Source organism: Bos javanicus, chromosome 20 (genome assembly GCF_032452875.1).
Source record: "Bos javanicus breed banteng chromosome 20, ARS-OSU_banteng_1.0, whole genome shotgun sequence".
Taxonomy (NCBI): domain Eukaryota; kingdom Metazoa; phylum Chordata; class Mammalia; order Artiodactyla; family Bovidae; genus Bos; species Bos javanicus.
This window is the reverse complement of record NC_083887.1, coordinates 10,019,469-10,038,503: the sequence shown is the minus strand read 5'-3', so window position 1 is coordinate 10,038,503 and position 19,035 is coordinate 10,019,469. Positions and strand designations below refer to the sequence as shown.

The window sequence follows — 19,035 nt, the reverse complement described above, 5'->3', positions numbered from 1 at the left end:
AAATATTTGTTTTCTGTAGCTCTTTAACATTTTGGAGGGCTTATTTCTCACTCACCAAACTCTTCAAAAATGTTCAACTATAAGAAGACATTTTGTTGTTTTCACTTTGTAATTAGTAAATGCTCTTCTAGAAATAAATATTAATACAAATAGGTCTTAAATGCTTCTATCTAAGATTCTCAAGAGATATAGTTTTGAAGGTGTTTTTACAGAAGCAGTTGCGTTTTTCTTTATTTGGATTTAGTATTTAGTAAATTGTTAAACAGTGGAGATGGTCTTCTTAGTTTTTGGAAAAATAAACTAGGATACAGTCTGATTGTATTTAGGACCTTTTCCCAACTCTGTCATTTCCTTTTTGTGAAGCTTTTTATTTCTCCTCTGCCTTTTTTGTTTGTTTTGTTATTGTTTTTGTTTTTTGGTCCTCTGAGTGAGGCTTGACTCTTTTGCCTCTCTTTTTAAATTGCAAACTAGGATGCCCTTAAATAAGCATGTGGGACTTAAAGGAAAATTAAAGAAACCAAAGAACCTACCACTAAAGTTAAGAAACTGAATATTATCAAGTCCTTAGAAGGCTAGTGTGTGCCTATCTTCCAAGTTCTGATTATATCCTTGTCCCTCTAATCCAGAAGGCTTCCCTGTTGCCTCAGTTCTGCCTGCAATGCAGGAGACCCAGGTTCGATCCCTGGGTTGGGAAGATCCCCTGGAGAAGGAAAAGGCAACCCACTCCAGTATTCTTGCCTGGAAAAGCCTGCCAGGCTCCACCGTCCATGGGATTGCAAGAGTCAGACACGACTTAGTGATGAAACCACCACCAATTCTGAAATTTGTGTTAATTGTTCCTTCTACTCCAAATGGTTTCACCAGCTACATATGTATCATTAAACATACTTAACTTTGCCTGTTCTATAAGTTTAAATAAATGGAAGGATACTGCATGGTTCTTCTGTGATGACTGACTTGTTTTACTCCATAACGTTTTTGAGACTCATTCATAATTATGTTAGAGTTGCAATTTACTTGTTCTCGTTGCTATATAGTATATTGTTTTATGAATATAAAATTTATCCTTCTAGATTCAACATCTGGGTTGTTTTCAGAATGTTGCAATTCAAATAATGCCTCTATGAACCTTCTTGGACATAATTTCCAGTGCTCATATTCCTCTAGGATACATAACCAGCCATGGAATTGCAAAGTAATACGATGTACACATTCAACTTTACTCTTTTATGCAAAACTTTTTCCTAAGTGGCTGTACTGATTTATATTCTCACTGGTTTCCATTCTGTCTGCTCCCTCACTAACTTAGTATTGCCCCAATTTTTGTCAATCTAATTACTAATAATGTTGAATATATTTTCGTATTTTCCCACATAGTTTCCTTGCTCTTTTTCTTCAGAAACATATCTTGTGTATTCTTTACCCTTTCCTCTTTCTTATTCAGAAAGTATATGAAATATCCTCTTTATCTCTCTTGGTACTCCTTGTTCGTGAGTCTTTATCTGATGTTAATATTCTGTAGCCACTCCAGCTTTTGGTTTTTGCATGATTCTATATTTTTTGAAATCTTTTTTTTTTTTTTTTTTTGGCTGCAGCGTACAACGTGAGGGATCTTAGTTACCAGACCAGAGATCAAACCCAGAGAGAATGGAGTCCTAACCACTGGACCACCGAGGAATTCCCAAAATAATTTTACTTTTAACCTGTAACTTTAAAGTGAATTTCTTGTAGACAGCATAGGTGGGTCTTGCTTTTTTAACAGTCTGACAACATCTGCTTTCTTTTTTTGTTGTTATTGTTGTTTGTTTGAGTTTTTTGGCTGTGCTGTACAGCTTGTGGGATCTTAGTTCCCTAACCAGGGCCCTGGCAGTGAGAGCAAGGAGTCCTAACCACTGGAGCACCAAGAGATTCCCCAATATCTGCTTCCTACTGGGAGTGTTTAGAACATTTACATTTAATAGAATCATTGATATGGTTGGATTTTAATCTACTATTTTGCTATTTGTTTTCTATTTATCCATCTCTTGTTTGTTTCTTCTTTTCCTGACTTGCATTTGAGTATTTTTCAATATTCCATTTTATCTCCATAGTTGGCTTTTTAGCTGTACAACTTTATCTTTTTAGTGCCTGCTCTATAATCTACATAATGCACATTTAACAAATCACAGTCATCTTCAAATAATTTTAGAACAATTGACATATAATGTATGAACCAATAGTATACTTCTATTTTCCCCTTCCTATTCTCTGTACTATTGTTACCATATATTCTACTTCACATGTATTCTAAATCTCACAATGTAGTGTTATATCTTTGTTGTAAATAATTATCTTTTAAATACATTTTAGAAAGAGAGAAAGCATAGTTTATATTTACCCAATGAGTTACCATTCCTGGAACACTTCATTCCTTTGGGTAAAACCAAGTTTCCATCTGTTATGATTTTCCTTTTAAGAAGGAACTTAAGAAGAACTTCCTTTAACATTTCTTGTTGTACTAGTCTGCTGGCAGCTAAATTCATTGGCTTTATTTGTAGAGAAAAGTCTGCATTTTACCTTCCTTCAGAGTGCTTTCCCTTGATGGGTTTATCTGCACAGTCACCTTGGACAGAAGCATTTAAAGTCCTATTAGGTTTTTCTATAGCTGCCCTTCTGTTCTTGGGCTCATCTCCAAGTCATTCATCTAGGAAAATAAAAATGTGTCCTCTTGCTTTATCTCCTGCTTTCCTGTAATTCAGCAGCATAAAAATAAGCGGAGAGAGTTGTTTCTAGTTTTATCATTTACCTATTCACATTTATGGTTCTCATTTATCTGAGTTAATGATTGTGAATAGAACTCTGTAAATTTTCTTCCTGGGTTCTTCAGGCAAACATCATAACTGAATTTAGAAAGTATCGTATGTTCCAATTTCATGATGTCTAGCAAATTGTTTTTAGGGCCATTCTGTAGTCTTCATATTGATGGAGGTTTTTTTTTTTCTGAAATAAGCTTTTTATTTGGGGGTATTTTTAGATTTAGAGAAAAGGTGAAAAGATAATACAGAGTGTTCCTGTATTCCCATACTCAGTTTCCTCTAGTACCAACATCTTACATTACCCTGGTTTATTTGTTAAAATTAAAAAAAAACAACACTGGTACATTACAGTCAACTCCAGGTGTTTACATGTGTTTCACCATTTTTTTCCTGCTCATGTCCTTTTTGTTGTCGTTGTCCCAATTGGCTGGTTATCCCCACCATTACTTTATGAGCCATTTACATCTCTGCTCCCAGGAGCCACAGTCTACATGCCTTGCTTGATAAAGACACTGACAGACTCACAGGAAATGTTAATTTTATACTTAATCTTTGCCACTAAAACTCTGACAGTGTTTTTGAAAACCTAAAGCAAAGGTTTCATTGCATACAACTATCTCTGTAACTTGTAACTTGTGTGCTTAGTTGTCAGTTTCTCCAGAGTGTGAAGTCCTCTGCAGAAGTGATTCCAGACCTTCAGAGCCACGATGAACTTTCTGAGTTAACGGTATCGAATGCAACCTTGTTTATTTTCAGAGTGTGTGATCATGTGATTAAGAACTGTTTTGAGCAGGAACTACTCATCATAAATAAGTAGTGTCAGTCGCTCAGTCATGTCCAACTCTTTGTGACCCCATGAATTGTAGCCTGCCAGTCTCCTCTGTCCATGGGATTCTCCAGGCAAGAATACGGATTGCCATTCCCTTCTCCAGAGAATCTTCCCGACCCAGGGATTAATCTGGGTCTCCTGCATTGCAGGCAGATTCTTTACCATCTGAGCTACAGGGAAGATCCATCATAAATAAATCAGTCAATAAATTCTGCCAATATCTGTTAAGCATCTATTAAGAGCTACTTACAGATGGGGATACTACATTAAACACAACATAATACCTAGCTTCATGAAATGTAGAGTCAGTCCCTTCTACTTTGGTGCCCAGACTTGTTTGGACCTAAGAGTTTGATTAGCATCCAGGCTACCTAGATCCCATCAGTGATCTTCATTTGGAGGGCAGTAAGGTCTGACTTGCTAGTTGGCTTTTCTCAAAGCTGGGAAGATATGTTTCTTTTACAAATGCAAATGACCAACCAATCTGACAATTAATGGTCAGATTAATAGGTTGACCCCTTTAAACTAAGAAATTCTATATATTTCTCTGGAATATTAGCCACTACCAATTTAACACACACACACACACCCCTTATTTGAGGCTGTATATTAAGTATATTGTCATCCCATGAAAAAGAAAACAGAGTAATTTGCCATTCATTTGACTCATCTTTTACATTTGTGAACCAAAAATGAAATTGAAGGAAAACACTTGGGGGTATAGAAATAGCTGTTTTTATTTTATTGATGTATATGTGATTTACAATATTAATTCCAGGTATACTACATAGTATTAGATATTTCTGTACATTACAAAATGATTACTACCATAAGTCTAGTTACTGTCTGCATCATAAAAAGTTATTATAGTATTATTGACTATTTTCCCCTTGTTGTACATTCCATCTCTGTGACTTATTTTACACCTGGAAGTTTGTGTCTCTTAGGGCTTCCCTGGTGGCTCAGATGTTAAAGCGTCTGCCTGCAATGTGGGAGACCTGGGTTCGATCCCTGGTTCGGGAAGATCCCCGGAGAAGGAAATGGCAACCCACTCCAGTATTCTTGCCTGGAGAATCCCATGGACAGACGAGCCTGGTGGCCTACAGTCCACGGGGTCGCAAAGAGTCGGATATGACTAAGCGACTTCACTTTCACTTTAACTTTTGTATCTCTTAATCCCTTCCACCAATTTTGCTCATCTCCCCCCACCTCCCTTAAAGAACTTACTTTTAAAAGAAGAAACTTAATCTCCCTATATCCCAGGTATGTAATATTTAAAATACTTTTAATAACTGAGATCAGAAGCTACACCGAATAGTTTCTGGAGGGTCCATCTTGCTCTTGACACTGTGATTCTAATCACCTGGTCAGTAATCACTGCTCATGTCACCCAAGGGACGCACTGTTTGGGTACCATACAGAAGCATACACTTGCATGTGTTTGCAGATCACTTATTATTTCATATTTGTAGCACTCCTCCCTGCAACTGGCATAAACACTTGAGGGTGGCTTGTGTTTAGAAAATGTCTGGTTTCTGATTGCAAGTTGAGGCCCCACCCACTTACATAGATGTTAACTTAATAGAGAATTTTCTTTTCAAAGGAAACCACAAATGAAAGCAATCTTGAAGAGTCAACAGCAGTTAGTTCTATAGTGCCAGGTAAGGATTTGGAGGTAGCACATGGGATTATATGAATGTATACATATCTTTGTATATAGAGGATTTTATTATATTATTTATTTATTTATGGCCAAACTACACAGCATGTGGGATATTAGTTCCCCAACCAGGGGTTGAACCTGCACCCCCTGCAGTGGAAGCATGGAGGCTTAACCACTAGACTGCTAGGGAAGTCCCGTATGTAGGGGATAATAGGAATATTTGTTTATAACTGTGCCTCCTTGCTTTTCTCCACAGAGGTGGCCCAGGGTGAAGCCCAGTGGTTTCAGGAGGCAGAGAGCCTGAGTGAGCGCCTGAGAAAAGTCTATACCAGTGCTCCTTTCTGCCACATGTCTTTGCTTGAGATCTCTTCCTGTCTAGCCACTGACCAGTGGCTGGATTGTGATCTGTCCTTTGCTTTAAAACACATCACCAATCCTGTGCAAGAGCCTGTGGTGTTGCCTGAAGTCTTTGCTAACTTGAACTCTGTCATGTGTGTGGAGGGTGAAGCTGGGAGTGGAAAGACCATCCTCCTGAAGAAAATAGCTCATCTGTGGGCATCAGGACGCTGTCCCTTGTTAAACAGGTTCCGGCTGGTTTTCTGTCTCTCTCTTGGCTCTACTAGACCGGAGCAGGGGCTGGCCAGTGTCATTCATGACCAACTCTTAGAGACAAAGCTATCTGTTACTGAAATGGGCCTAAGGAACATCATCCAGCAGTTAAAGAACCAGGTGTTATTCCTTTTGGATGACTACAAAGAAATGTGCTCAGTCCCCCAGGTCATAGCAAGGATGATTCAAAAAAAACACTTGTCAAGGACCTGCTTGGTGATCACTGTCCGTACAAATAGGGCCAAGAACATCCGCCGATACCTGGATACAATCATAGAGATTAAGGCGTTTCCTTTCTATAATACTATTTCTATATTACGGAAGCTCTTTCCAGGTGATTTGACCCGTCTGCGAAAGTTGATGGTTGACTTTGGAATGAATCAAACTTGGCAGGGAATTCAGAAAACTCCCTTGTTTGTAGCAGCAGTCCGTGCTAGTTGGCTTCAGAATCGTTTTCATCGGTCCTTTGATAGTGTGGCTGTTTTCGAGTCCTATATGGAATGCCTTTTCTTAAAGCACAAAACCGAAGCTGACCTTCTCAAAGCAACTGTGTCCTCCTGCGGTGATCTAGCCTTGAAAGGGTTTTTTTCATCTTGCTTTGAGTTTAGTGATGAGGACCTCATAGAAGCAGGGATTGGTGAAGAGGAAGATCTAGCCATGTACCTGATGAGCAAATTCACAGCCCAGAGACTGAGGCCAGTCTATCAGTTTTTAAATCCTGCATTTCAAGAATTCCTTGCTGGAATGAGGCTGACCGAACTCCTGGATTCTGATAGGCAAGAAGACCAAGATTTGGGACTTCATTATTTGAAACGAATCAACTCAACCTTGATGGTTATCTATCCCTATGCCAATTTTTTGAACTGTGTCTCCCGCCATCCTTCAACAAAGGCAGGGCCAAAAATTGTATCCCATTTGCTTCTCTTGGTCGATAATAAAGAGACACTGGAGAATATATCTGAAAATGACGACTATCTGAAGCATCATCCAGAAATTTCAGAGGTGATGCAATTTTTCAGGTTGATATGGCAATTATCTCCGCAAAATTACCTTTCACTGGCTTCAAAACATTTGCTAGCTTTGGCTATAAAGATTGCGTATCAAAGCAACACTGTTGCTGCATGTTCTCCTTTTATTTTGCAATTCCTTCATGGGAGAACCCTGTGTTTGGATGTGCTTAAGTTACAGTATTTTTTTGACCACCCAGAAAGCCTGTTATTGTTGAGGAGCATCCAGGTCTCCATAAATGGAAATAGATTATTCAAAACAGATACGCCCTTGGAAAGAATTTTCGACAAATCCCAGGCACCAACTATAGAGCAGGACTATGCTTCTGCCTTTGAACTTGAGAGTGAATGGAAGCAGAGTTTAGATGAAAAACATGAAATCATTCAGAATTTTCAGAACATGCGACTCAATGCACCACCAGCCATCAACACTGGCTATTGGAACCTTCCTTCAAAGCAGTACAAGATTCCCCTTCTGGAAGTTCATGTGACTAATACCCATGCTGTGGATCAGGAGATGCTGAGGTTTCTAACAGAGGTTTTCTCAGCTGCACAGCACATTGAACTCCACTTGAACCACAGCAGGGGTTTTATTGAAAACATCCGCCCAGCTCTTGAGCCGTTCAGGGCGTCTTTCACCAAGTGCTGCATAAGCCAGTGTGAGCTGAGTGCAATAGAACAGGAATTGCTTCTCACTCTAACTTCCCTAGAATCTCTTGAAGTCTCAGAGACAACCCATCCACAAGGTAAGCTTGAACCTATTTTAGATGACTATTATGATGTGTACTTCCACTTTTTCACTCTTAGTTTTAAATGTATAAAAACTTTTGAAAGCATGAGACTGTAAATCCTTGCTGATTGGACAATTTAAATTTCACTAATATATTTCTCTTAGTAATATGAATTAGTGAAAAGCTTCCAAATAATAGAATGACTTTCAAACTCTAATATAAATAATAAAATGACTAATGAAGGCTCTTAGTAAACAAATGACTGCTAAGTCACTTCAGTCGTGTCCGACTCTGTGCGACCCCAAAGACGGCAGCCCACCAGGCCCCGCCGTCCCTGGGGTTCTCCAGGCAAGAACACTGGAGTGGGTTGCCATTTCCTTCTCCAATGCGTGAAAAGTGAAAAGTGAAAGTGAAGTCGCTCAGTCGTGTCTGACTCTTAGCAACCCTATGGACTGCAGCCCACCAGGCTCCTCTGTCTATGGGATTTTCCAGGCAAGAGTACTGGAGCGGGGTGGTGTTGCCTATGTAAATAATGCTTGAGAACTACTCACACCTCACTTGCTTCATGGAAGAAAGGGCTTGTACTCTGGGAAATAAACAAGTAGGAAGTAATACCTTCCCGTTATTTTTGTCTCCTTTCACTTGTCTAAGCAGTGTTTTAGAGTTTTTGGTGTAGACTGTATCATTTTTCATTAAATTTATTCCCAGATACTTGTGTTTTTGATACTCTTGTAAATGATACTAATTTTTTTCATTTTCTGATTGTTGCTAGTATGGGTTTGATTTTCAGCAGTTTATTAAATGCCTAGCAGTGCTTTGCTTTATATCTTACTTGAGGGACACTGAACATTGTTTGAATCTGTGTTGATATTTATCTTCAAATTTAGAAAAATTTTGTTCACTTTTTTCAAGTATTTTTATTATGATAAAACACAGTTTTCAGTATACAGTTTAGTGGCATTAAGTAGAATTAGAGTGCTGTGAACCATCGTCACTATTCACTTCCACCTTTTCATCATCCCAAACTTTGTACCTATTAAATAACCCCTTCCTCTTCCCAGCCACTGAGGTCTCTGTGAATTTGTCTATTCTGCTTCATATAAATGAATACATACAATATTTTGTCCTTGTGCGTCTGACTTCTTTCATTTAGCATAATGTTTTTAAGGTTCGTCCATGTTGTAGCCTGTGTCAGAACTTCACTACTTTTATAGCTAGAATAATATTGCATTGTATGTATATATACAATGGCTTTCCTGGTGGCTCAGTGGCAAAGAATCCACCAGCCAATATTAGAGACATGGGTCCTATCCCTGGGTTGAGAAGATCTCCTGGAGAAGAAAATGGCAACCCACTCCAGTGTTCTTGCCTGGGAAATCCCATGGACAAAGGAGCCTGGTGGGCTATGGTCCACAAAGAGTCGGACACGGCTTAGTGACTAACAACAAACATATCATGCTCTGTTAATCAATTCATCAGTTGATGGACACTTGCACTGTTTATTCTGGCTAAAGCTGCTGTGAACATGGATGCACAAATGTTACTTTAAGACCCTGCTTTCAATTCTTTTTGATTTATACCTAGAAATTATTGGATCATATTAATGATAGTAATTCTATTTTAATATTCAAGGAACCTCCAAACTGTTTTCCACACTGGCTGCAGCATTTTACATCCCTACAAACAATGTACCAGGGTTCCAGTTTCTTCACATCTCAAAGCTTTTTTTGTTTTTTTTTTTAAATCAGAGACATCCTAGTAGGTGTGAAATTATATCTAATTGTGGTTTTGATTTTCATTTTCCTGATGACTAAAATGCTACTGAGCATCTTTTCATGTGCTTGTTGGCTGTTCAGTTCAGTTCAGTCGCTCAGTCGTGTCTGACTCTTTGCGACCCCATGAATCGCAGCACGCCAGGCCTCCCTGTCCATCACCAACTCCCAGAGTTCACTCAGACGCACGTCCATCGAGTCGGTGATGCCATCCAGCCATCTCATCCTCTGTCGTCCCCTTCTCCTCCTGCCCCCAATCCCTCCCAGCATCAGGGTCTTTTCCAATGAGTCAACTCTTCGCATGAGGTGGCCAAAGTACTGGAGTTTCAAATTTAGCATTATTCCTTCCAAAGAAATCCCAGGGCTGATCTCCTTCAGAATGGACTGGTTCGATCTCCTTGCAGTCCAAGGGACTCTCAAGAGTCTTCTCCAACACCACAGTTCAGAAGCATCAATTCTTCGGTGCTCAGCCTTCTTCACAGTAGTATATCTTTTTTGAAGAGAGTCTATTAAATTGTTTTGTCCATTAAAAAAAATGAAAGTGTGGTTTATTTACCATGTTGTGTTAGTTTCTGGAGTACAGCAAAGTGATTCAGACTGTGTGTGTGTGTGTGTGTACACACATGTATGTATATTTAAGATTCTTTTTCACTGTAGATCATTACAAGATACTGGATACAGTTCCCTGTGCTATACTGTAGGTGCTTATTTTATACACAGTGTGTATCTATTAATCTCAAAATCCTAATTTATTCCTCCCTCCTTCCTCTTTTCCCTTTGGTAACCATAAATTTATTTTCTATGTCAGTGAGTGTATTTCAGTTTTGTAAATAAATTCATTTGTATTACTTTTTTAGAGCCCACATATAAATGGTATCATATATTCGTTTTTCTGACTTACATCACTTAATATGATAATCTCTAGGTCCATCTGTGTAGCTGCAAATGGCATTATTTCATTCTTTTTTGTGGCTGAGTAATATCTCATTGTGTGTATGTGTATCACATCTTCTTTATCTAGTCATCCTTGATGGACATTTAGGTTGCTTCCATGTCATGGTTATTATAAATAGTGCTGCTATGGATATTGGGGTGTATGTATCTTTTCAGAATAAGAGTTTTCTCTAGATGTGTGGCCAAGAGTGAGATTGCTGGCTTGTACCTCGATTTTTAGTTTTTTCGGGAACCTCCAAACTGTTCTCCCTAGTGGCTATACCAATTTACATTCCCATCAACAGTGTAGGAGGGTTCCCTTTTCTCTACACCCTCTCCAGCATTTATTGTCTGTAGACATTTTTTGTTTTGTTTTTTGTCTATTTGTAGACGTTTTGATGATAGTCATTCTGACCACTGTGAGGTGATACCTCATTATAGCTTTGATTCACATTTCTCTAATGATCAGTGATTTTGAGCATCTTATGTGCTTGTTAGCTATCTATATGTCTTCTTTGGAGACATGTCTCTTGAGGTCTCCTGCCCATTTTTAGGTTGGGTTGTTTGTTCCTTTGCCCAACCCCATGGACTGCAGTATGCCAGGCCTCCCTGTCCATCACCAACTCCTGGAGTTTACTCAAACTCACGTCCATTGAGTTGGTGATGCCATCCAACCATCTCATCTTCTGTCATCCCCTTCTTCTCCCGCCTTCAATCTTTCCCAGCATCAGGGTCTTTTCCAATGAGTCATTTCTTCAAATCAGATGGCCAAAGTATTGGAGTTTCGGCTTCAGCATCAGTCCTTCCAATGAATATTCAAGGACTGATGTTCTTTAGGATGAACTGGTTGGATCTCCTTGCAGTACAAGGGACTCTCAAGAGTCTTCTCCAACACCACGTTTCAAAAGCATCAATTCTGCAGTGCTCAATTTTCTTTATAGTCCAACTCTCACATCCATACATGACCACTGGAAAAACCATAGCCTTGACTAGGCGGCTAGAGAAGCCTCAGCAAGATAGTAGTCGCTAGAGCGGCGGCTGCACGGCAGCTGTGCAGAGCCACTGGAGCAGCTCTGAGGAGATACCCCATGTCCAAGAGCAAAGGAGAAGCCCCAGCAAGAGGGTAGGAGGGGCGAAATCACGTTCAGAATCAAACCCCATTGCGCCATAAACACTCAGAGGGCTCAAACAAACCTTGTGCGCACCTGCAACCCCATGGACTGCAGCACGCCAGAGAAGGAGAAGGAGACGATAGAGGATGAGATGGTTCGATGGCATCACCGACTCAATGGACTTGAGTTTAAATAAACTCTGGGAGTTGGCGATGGACAGGGAGGCCTGGCACACTGCAGTTCATGGGTTCCCAAAGAGTCGGACCTGACTGAGCGACTGAAATGAACTGACTAGACGGATCTTTGTTGGCAAAGTAATGTCTCTGCTTTTTAATATGCTGTCTAGGTTGGTCATAACTTTCCTTCCAAGGAGCAAGCCTCTTTTAATTTCATGGGTGCAGTCCCATCTGCAGTGATTTTAGAGCCCCCAAAATAAAGTCCCTCACTGCTTCCACTGTTTCCCATCTATTTGCCATGAAGTGATGGGAACAGATGCCTTGGTTTTAGTTTTCTGAATGTTGTGTTTTAAGCCAACTTTTTCACTCTCCTCTTTCACTTTCAAGAGGCTCTTTAGTTCCTCTTCACTTTCTGCCATAAGGGTGGTGTCATCTGCATATCTGAGGTTATTGATATTTCTCCAGGCAATCTTGATTCCAGCTTGTGCTTCATCCAGCCCAGGGTTTCTCATGATGTACTCTGCATATAAGTTAAATAAGCAGGGTGACAATATACAGCCTTGATGTACTCCTTTTCCTATTTGGAACGGGTCTGTTGTTCCAGTTCTAATTGTTGCTTCCTGACCTGAATATAGATTTCTCAAGAGGCAGGTCAGGTGGTCTGGTATTCCCATCTCTTTAAGAGTTTTCCACAGTTTGTTGTGATCCACAAAGTCAAATGCTTTGGCATAGTCATTAAAGCAGAAATAGATGTTTTCCTGGAACTCTCTTGCTTTTTCGATAATCCAACAGATGTTGGCAGTTTGATCTCTGGTTCCTCTGCCTTTTCTAAATCCAGCTTCAACATCTGGAAATTCACGGTTCACATACTGTTGAAGCCTGGCTTGGAGAATTTTGAGCGTTACTTTACTAGCAGGTTAGATGAGTACAATTGTGCGGTAGTTTTGAGCATTCTTTGGCATTGCCTTTCTTTGGGAAAGAATATATTCCTTATATATTATATAATCACAGTGTAATTACATATAATTTTTATTGTCATGTGTATAAAACATTTTCTCCTGTAAATGTCCCTTTTCACTGTCTTGGTAATGTCCTTCAATCTATAAAGTTTCAAACTCCAACTGAGTCCAATTTGTCTCTTTTTCTTTTGTGCTAATGCTCCTGGTAGCATATCAAGAATCCACTGTCAAGTCCAAAGTCATCTTTTCTTCTAAAGTGTTATACGGTTTTAGCTCTTAAATTTAGGTAGTTGATTCATTTTGAGCTAATTTCATATATGGCGGTGGCTGAACTTCTTTTGCATGGAGAAATTCAGTTGTCTGAGCCCCATTCACTGAGATGTCTCATTTTTCTGAATCCAGAGCGTAATACAGGACTTTTATATAGTAGATGAGAAAGAAAATATTGCCTGCCATTTCAGTAAACAAAGTGTGTTATAGTCATCAGCAATTGCAATTACACCCATGAGGGCGAGCCCTGAGGAAACTCAGGAAGGAAACAAAGAATACCTATTATCTAGCAGGCATTAGGCTGCAGCCACCCCAAAGGTGCAGCTTGAGGAAACTCAGGATGGGAAAACACAGGATACTGGCTCCAGATAGCCGAGGTGCGTATCAAAGGAATGATTTCAGTGAGCCCGGACTCTTGCATCTTCCCATACATAGAAAAGCGCTAAATTCTTTGAGACATTTGGTTTTCCTTTATTGACAGTAATCTTTTGCCCTTTGTTGCAAAACTGCTTCCCCCTAATCTCCTTGGAGCAATTTTCTTAGGCTTACTTGAGATGTTGCCTCCCAGACTTGACGTCCTAAGAACGTCCAGTGGATAAAATAATTCTCATACTTTTAGGGTGTGCATATATTTTTTTAGTCAACATACTAGTAAATGCTACAAAAAGCATTATTTTCATATATGCGCTTCCTAAAAAAGAATGTCTTATGGTATGTGAAAAGTTTTCATTTGAAAATATGAAAATAGCTTGATGAATCCAAATGACAGTTTGAAAATTTCCATTTGGAACTCTTTAAATTAATAACAGGAAACTGTGTGCTGCTTTCTAGACCAACTCTTTCTTAGTTTGGACAAATTCTTGTGCCTGAAAGAACTGTCTGTGAATCTGCAACAAGATGTTTTTTCAGCCATTTCTGAAGAATTCCTAAATCTCCACCATATGGAGAAATTATTGATCCAAATTTCATCTAAGTGCAGTCCTTCCAAATTAGGTAAGTGTGGCACTTTGATTTACTTGCTTTTACATCATCTGGAAAAGCTACCTGGCCAATAATTAAGAGTTGAAGATCTGAGGGTATAACCTATAATCCAGGTAAACTGTGGGAACAGCACTCATTGTTATTAAAAAAGCAGAGAGCTATTTATAATTGAGCCTTTACTACATGCTATGAATTATTCTAGCACTTTATAAATATTAACTCATTTAACATTCATACCCATTCTACAAGGTAAACTAATCATTTTACATAGGAAAACGGAGTTATAGAAATTAATTAATTTGCTCAAGGTCACCCAGAAAAGGAAATGGTAAATTTGCAATTCAAACACAGGAATTCTAACTCTTAAGTCTGAGCTCTTAAGCAGAGTATACTGCCTCTCCAAAAGTAGTTTGTAGAGTTCTCTCACTGTTTTCAAGTTGCTCTTACATTGCCACTTAGTGATCTACCAGATCAGAAGGAAGGAAATCGGCTGATTAGTAGTAATCAGAGGCACTTCCCTGTTTCTCACCAGCCTATTCTCTTGGTTAATGAACAATCTGTACAGCTATCTTTCTTAAATGTCATGTAGCAAGGTGATATAGGCATCATCAGTTCCTTAAACACCAAGTTTAAACACTTAGACTAAACACTAGAGACTGAGTGAAAAAAGACAAATCGCTAGTGAACTGACATGCAGATTTGCATGCAAAAAAACCTTGTAGCTGAGGCTGGAAGTGTAGTTTTCTTATATTTCTCAGCAATTTTTTCATCAAATTTAGGTTTTGCTTCAGAGTTGTCCCTGACTTTATGTTTCCTTGCATAGTGTTTCTATAGTGTAAACGTCACGTGCAAACTAGAGACATTAGGATATTAGGATATTAAAGTTGAGTCAATGCCATTATTATATGGAGGAGAAAATGGATCCCCAGAGAGGGTCCGTAACGACAGTTCACACAGCACGTCAGTTAGTTACTATATTACAATACAGTAAATATACTCTTTATCAGTTAGTTACAGAACCTGAACCTAAGCCCGAGTCATTACATCATGATGCCTTATTTCGATTCACTATTGCTGAAACAAATTAATAAATTAATTTTATTAATTTTATATGGTTAATTCAGATAGAACTTTTCAATCTCTGATTTCTGAAATCTGATATTCTATCTGACAGTCAGATTAGTTCAGAATTCTCCAAACCTTCAAGTGTTCCATCTGGAGTGTAATAGCTTTTCGGATTTTGAATCTCTTGTGACTGCACTTGCTTCCCGCAAGAAACTTGAAGAAATTAAGTTTTCTGGACAATTTTTTCAAGCCAACCCATTTGGTAAGAGCTATAATTGTAAAATTTTGGTTTAAGATGCTTTTGTGGACAGAATCATTTTTAATAGTCAAATTTTAAAACATGCATTTGATGACAGAGAACAAAACCATTGCAATAGATATCTGATCGTAAATGAATTTTCAAATAAGGTATATTTGTTTCCTTAATAGATGTTTAAACATTTCTAGTTATGAGAACTGTTTCCTGAGTAAAGATTTGTGTTATCTAGTTAAGCCATACGAATCAATTCAATCTGAATTATAGTAATTTCTATCACTTTTGAAATACTCTTTGCTGTGCTTAGTCGCTCAGTCATGTCCAACTCTTTGTGACCCCATGGGCTGCAGCCTGCCAAGCTCCTCTGTCCATGGGGATTCTCCAGGCAAGAATACTGGAGCAGGTTGCCATGCCCTCCTTCCGGGATCTTTTCAACCTAGGGATCGAACCCAGATTTCCCACATTGCAGGTGGATTCTTTACCAACTGAGCTACTAGGGAAGCCCCTTTATACTCTATAAATACATTACTTTTTGGTATAAGAAATGTAGCTGACATAACTAAATTTTAATTTTCCCTTTTATAGTCATTGTCTTGCCAAATTTTACTTCTCTGAAGATATTAAAACTTGGGATCCAATATATTCCAGATAAGGAAACAGCTGAAAAATTTGGTATGTTTATAACACAGTACCTTTTACTTACTCTTGATCCTTTCCCTCCACAAAATCCTATTTTGCATTAGCTATAATAAATTACAATGTTTTAGCTGCCCTTGGTCATTAGGAGGGAGGGATAGTGCTGCTCAACTTTTACCCTCCAAATGCCTTGATTTCACTTTATGTCTTTCAAAGCAATGTTCTTAAAGCAATTCATTTCTTAGAATATTTGTTATCAGTTCAGTCACTCAGTCGTGTCTGACTCTTTGCGGCCCCATGAACTGCAGCACACCAGGCCTCCCTTTCTATCACCAACTCCCGGAGTTCACCCAAACCCATGTCCATGGAGTTGGTGATGCCATCCAACCATCTCATCTTCTGTCGTCCCCTTCTCCTCCTGCCCTCAGTCTTTCCCAGCATCAGGGTCTTTTCAAATGAGTCAGCTCTTCACATCAGGTGGCCAAAGTATTGGAGTTTCAGCTTCAACATCAGTCCTTCCAATGAACACCCAGAGCACTATGCAATTTTATTGCCAGGTATCCATCCCAAACAAGTTAAATGCCTGTTGTTTCAAAGTTTTCCAGAATATGGGGAAAACTACCTTTTAAAGTTATGAACACTCTATGTGAACACCTAGACTTAACAAAATGATAACTATAGAAACTACCTTTTCTACTTATTTTTTTATGATTATAATAACCATGTGTGCTCTGGAAAATTTTCTAACAGGTATTAGAAGATAAGCGTATTTTTAAAAATTAAGAATTTTTTTCAACAAAAATGTTTCTGAATCAGACAGCCTTCACTCTAGCAGACAGAAGGGAGCTAGCTCTGAGGAGCTGTACGAAATGAAAGACTTTTATAGGCAGAAGGGAGCAGTGACAAATGACTTAAAGTAGGCAAAAATGCCTGTCAGTCATCGCAAGGTTACTTTCCTTTAGGTGATGGGGATGGCAGATGCTGATTGGTCCATTCCTGAGGGACTAGTTTAAGGTTCCATTTCTGGGGAGCCAGAACTGTAATCAGAGTCACAGTTTGGTGACATGGAGCTTGTTGTCTTATTTTTAACCCAGGAAAATACAAGGACAGTCAGTAGAGAAGAGACGCATACAGCAGTAGTGCTATCAAACTCAGCACACTTCAGGAGCACCTGGGTCTCTTCCTTCCCCTTTGTCCATCTTTGGAGGCAGCTGTGTGTGCAGGGGAGGGGCGTGGGGGCTGGGGCCGAAGAGGCCAGACCAGGGGCCGAGGGGGTGGCCGTTTTCTTCTCCAGGAGGTCTTCTCCAACTCCAGGATTGAACCTGGGTCTCCTGCATTGCAGACGGATTCTTCACTGTCTGAGCAAATAGGGAAGCCCACAAGGGGAGGCTAGAAGGAACTTTGAGGTCTTAAATTAGAATTGGAAATACTGGTGTGGACTTGTGGTTTTTAACCTATATAGGTAGATATGGGCATATCTGTATATCTCACTATATATACGTGTATATACATCCCTCAGCTCAGTCAACAGAGACTCAAAAGTACCCTAGTAGTAATGAGCATACCAACTACCCAGATCTTGACTTCTAAATACTGGCCTCCCTAAAAGGAACCAGGGTCCTTGAAGAAATGGCCGATGTAAGAACTGGGACAGCGAAAGGAAAAGCCTGCTACGTGTTTTTATGCTAGAAAGTGTTCAAAACATGTCCAGGTATGAGGCCGCAGAAGTAGAGAACTTTCTGGGGATCAAGTGATCTAAACTGTATCACACTCAGGAGGGATCAAAGTGAAAAGGCAAGTTATGAGAGTGGTGGATTGTGAAGTTAGTACTAGAAATCACTGAGGATGACAGCATCACAGAAGGGAAGGGGGCTAAAAGCATTGAGGAGCTGGCATTAATAGAGAGTCCAGTAGAAGCTTTGGTCTGAAAGAGGAGATAGTTGGGAATTCTCTGACAGTCCAGTGGTTTAAAAAAAAAAGGGAATGGGGATGTGAAGTCCATTCTGAACTTTGGGACTTCAGGGCAGGAGGCTGACTGGGGAAGGACGGAAGATTGGTTGTCTAGAGGCAGCAATGAAGATCAAGGTGTAGGCTGACCCCTTTCTCCAGCCTCTATGCTACGTGGAACCTCCTAGAATGTATAGATTTTGACGCTTTGGATTACAATTATTTGGGAACACAGAACATAGTTTTTTCTCTTTTTTGTCTCTTCTGATTAGCCTACGCTTTAGGTTCTTTAAATAACCTGGAAGAATTGATCCTTCCCACTGGGGATGGGATTCATCAAATGGCCAAACTGATCATCCAGCAGTGTCAGCATCTTCAGTGTCTCCAAGTTCTCCAGTTTTTCAAGACTTTGGATGATGACAGCGTGGTAGAAATTGGTGAGCTACCCTCAGATAAACTCAGCTCACATGAAAGCCAGTGGTACTACTCAAGCTTTCTGCTGCAAAATGTCTATAAAAACATTTTCCTCTCTAAAAATGTTCAACCCACTTCCCACTTCCTCATTTTCTCTATCATAATGTTCCCTCTAATGTTCTGTGGATTTTTGGTTCATTCTGGTCAGATTTGGGAGTAAAAGATAGCCTCCTGTTTGAGACTATACAAACCTTCAAGTCCACTCTTAACCTGTAGTGTTTCAGACAGCTGGCCACATACCCTCCGTATACTCCTTTTTATCAGTCAGTTCAGTTGCTCAGTCGTGTCTGACTCTTTGAGACCCCATGAAATGCACCAGGCATCCCTGTCCATAACCAACTCCCAAAGTTTACTCAGACTCATGTCCATTGAGTCGGTGATGCCATCCAGCCAATCTCATCCTCTGTCATCCCCTTCTCCTCCCACCTTCAATCATTCCCAGCATCAGGGTCTTTTCCAATGAGTCAGTTCTTTGCATCAGGTGGCCAAAGTATTGGAGTTTCAGCTTCAGGATCAGTCCTTCCAATGAATATTCAGGACTGATTTTCTTTAGGACTGACTGGTTGGATCTCCTTGCAGCCCAAGGGACTCTCAAGAGTCTTCTCCAACACCACAGTTCAAAAGCATCAATTCTTCGGTGCTCAGCTTTCTTTATAGTCCAACTCTCACATCCATACATGACTACCGGAAAAACCATAGCTTTGATTAGACGGACCTTTGTTGGCAAAGTAATGTCTCTGCTTTTGAATATGCTGTCTAGGTTGGTCATAGCTTTCCTTCCAAGGAGCAAGCCTCTTTTAATTTCATGGCCGCAGTCCCC

The 19,035-nt window shown here is 39.6% G+C and overlaps 1 protein-coding gene across 8 annotated transcripts in view; it reads left to right on the top strand.

The window, feature by feature from the left end:
• The window catches only part of NAIP (NLR family apoptosis inhibitory protein), a 42,151-nt gene that overhangs the window by 19,458 nt on the left and 3,658 nt on the right, over positions 1 to 19,035 (top strand). For 6 of the 8 annotated variants that reach the window (XM_061393325.1, XM_061393327.1, XM_061393328.1 and 3 more), the window contains 7 exons: positions 3,441 to 3,522; positions 5,228 to 5,285; positions 5,544 to 7,649; positions 13,688 to 13,849; positions 15,012 to 15,164; positions 15,744 to 15,830; positions 18,014 to 18,178. In XM_061393325.1, the coding sequence (XP_061249309.1) occupies positions 3,441 to 3,522; positions 5,228 to 5,285; positions 5,544 to 7,649; positions 13,688 to 13,849; positions 15,012 to 15,164; positions 15,744 to 15,830; positions 18,014 to 18,178 (2,813 nt within the window). Of the gene's footprint in view, positions 1 to 3,440; positions 3,523 to 5,227; positions 5,286 to 5,543; positions 7,650 to 9,266; positions 11,879 to 13,687; positions 13,850 to 15,011; positions 15,165 to 15,743; positions 15,831 to 18,013; positions 18,179 to 19,035 lie in introns of those variants that run through there. The other 2 variants (XM_061393333.1, XM_061393332.1) reach the window with 2 other exon arrangements.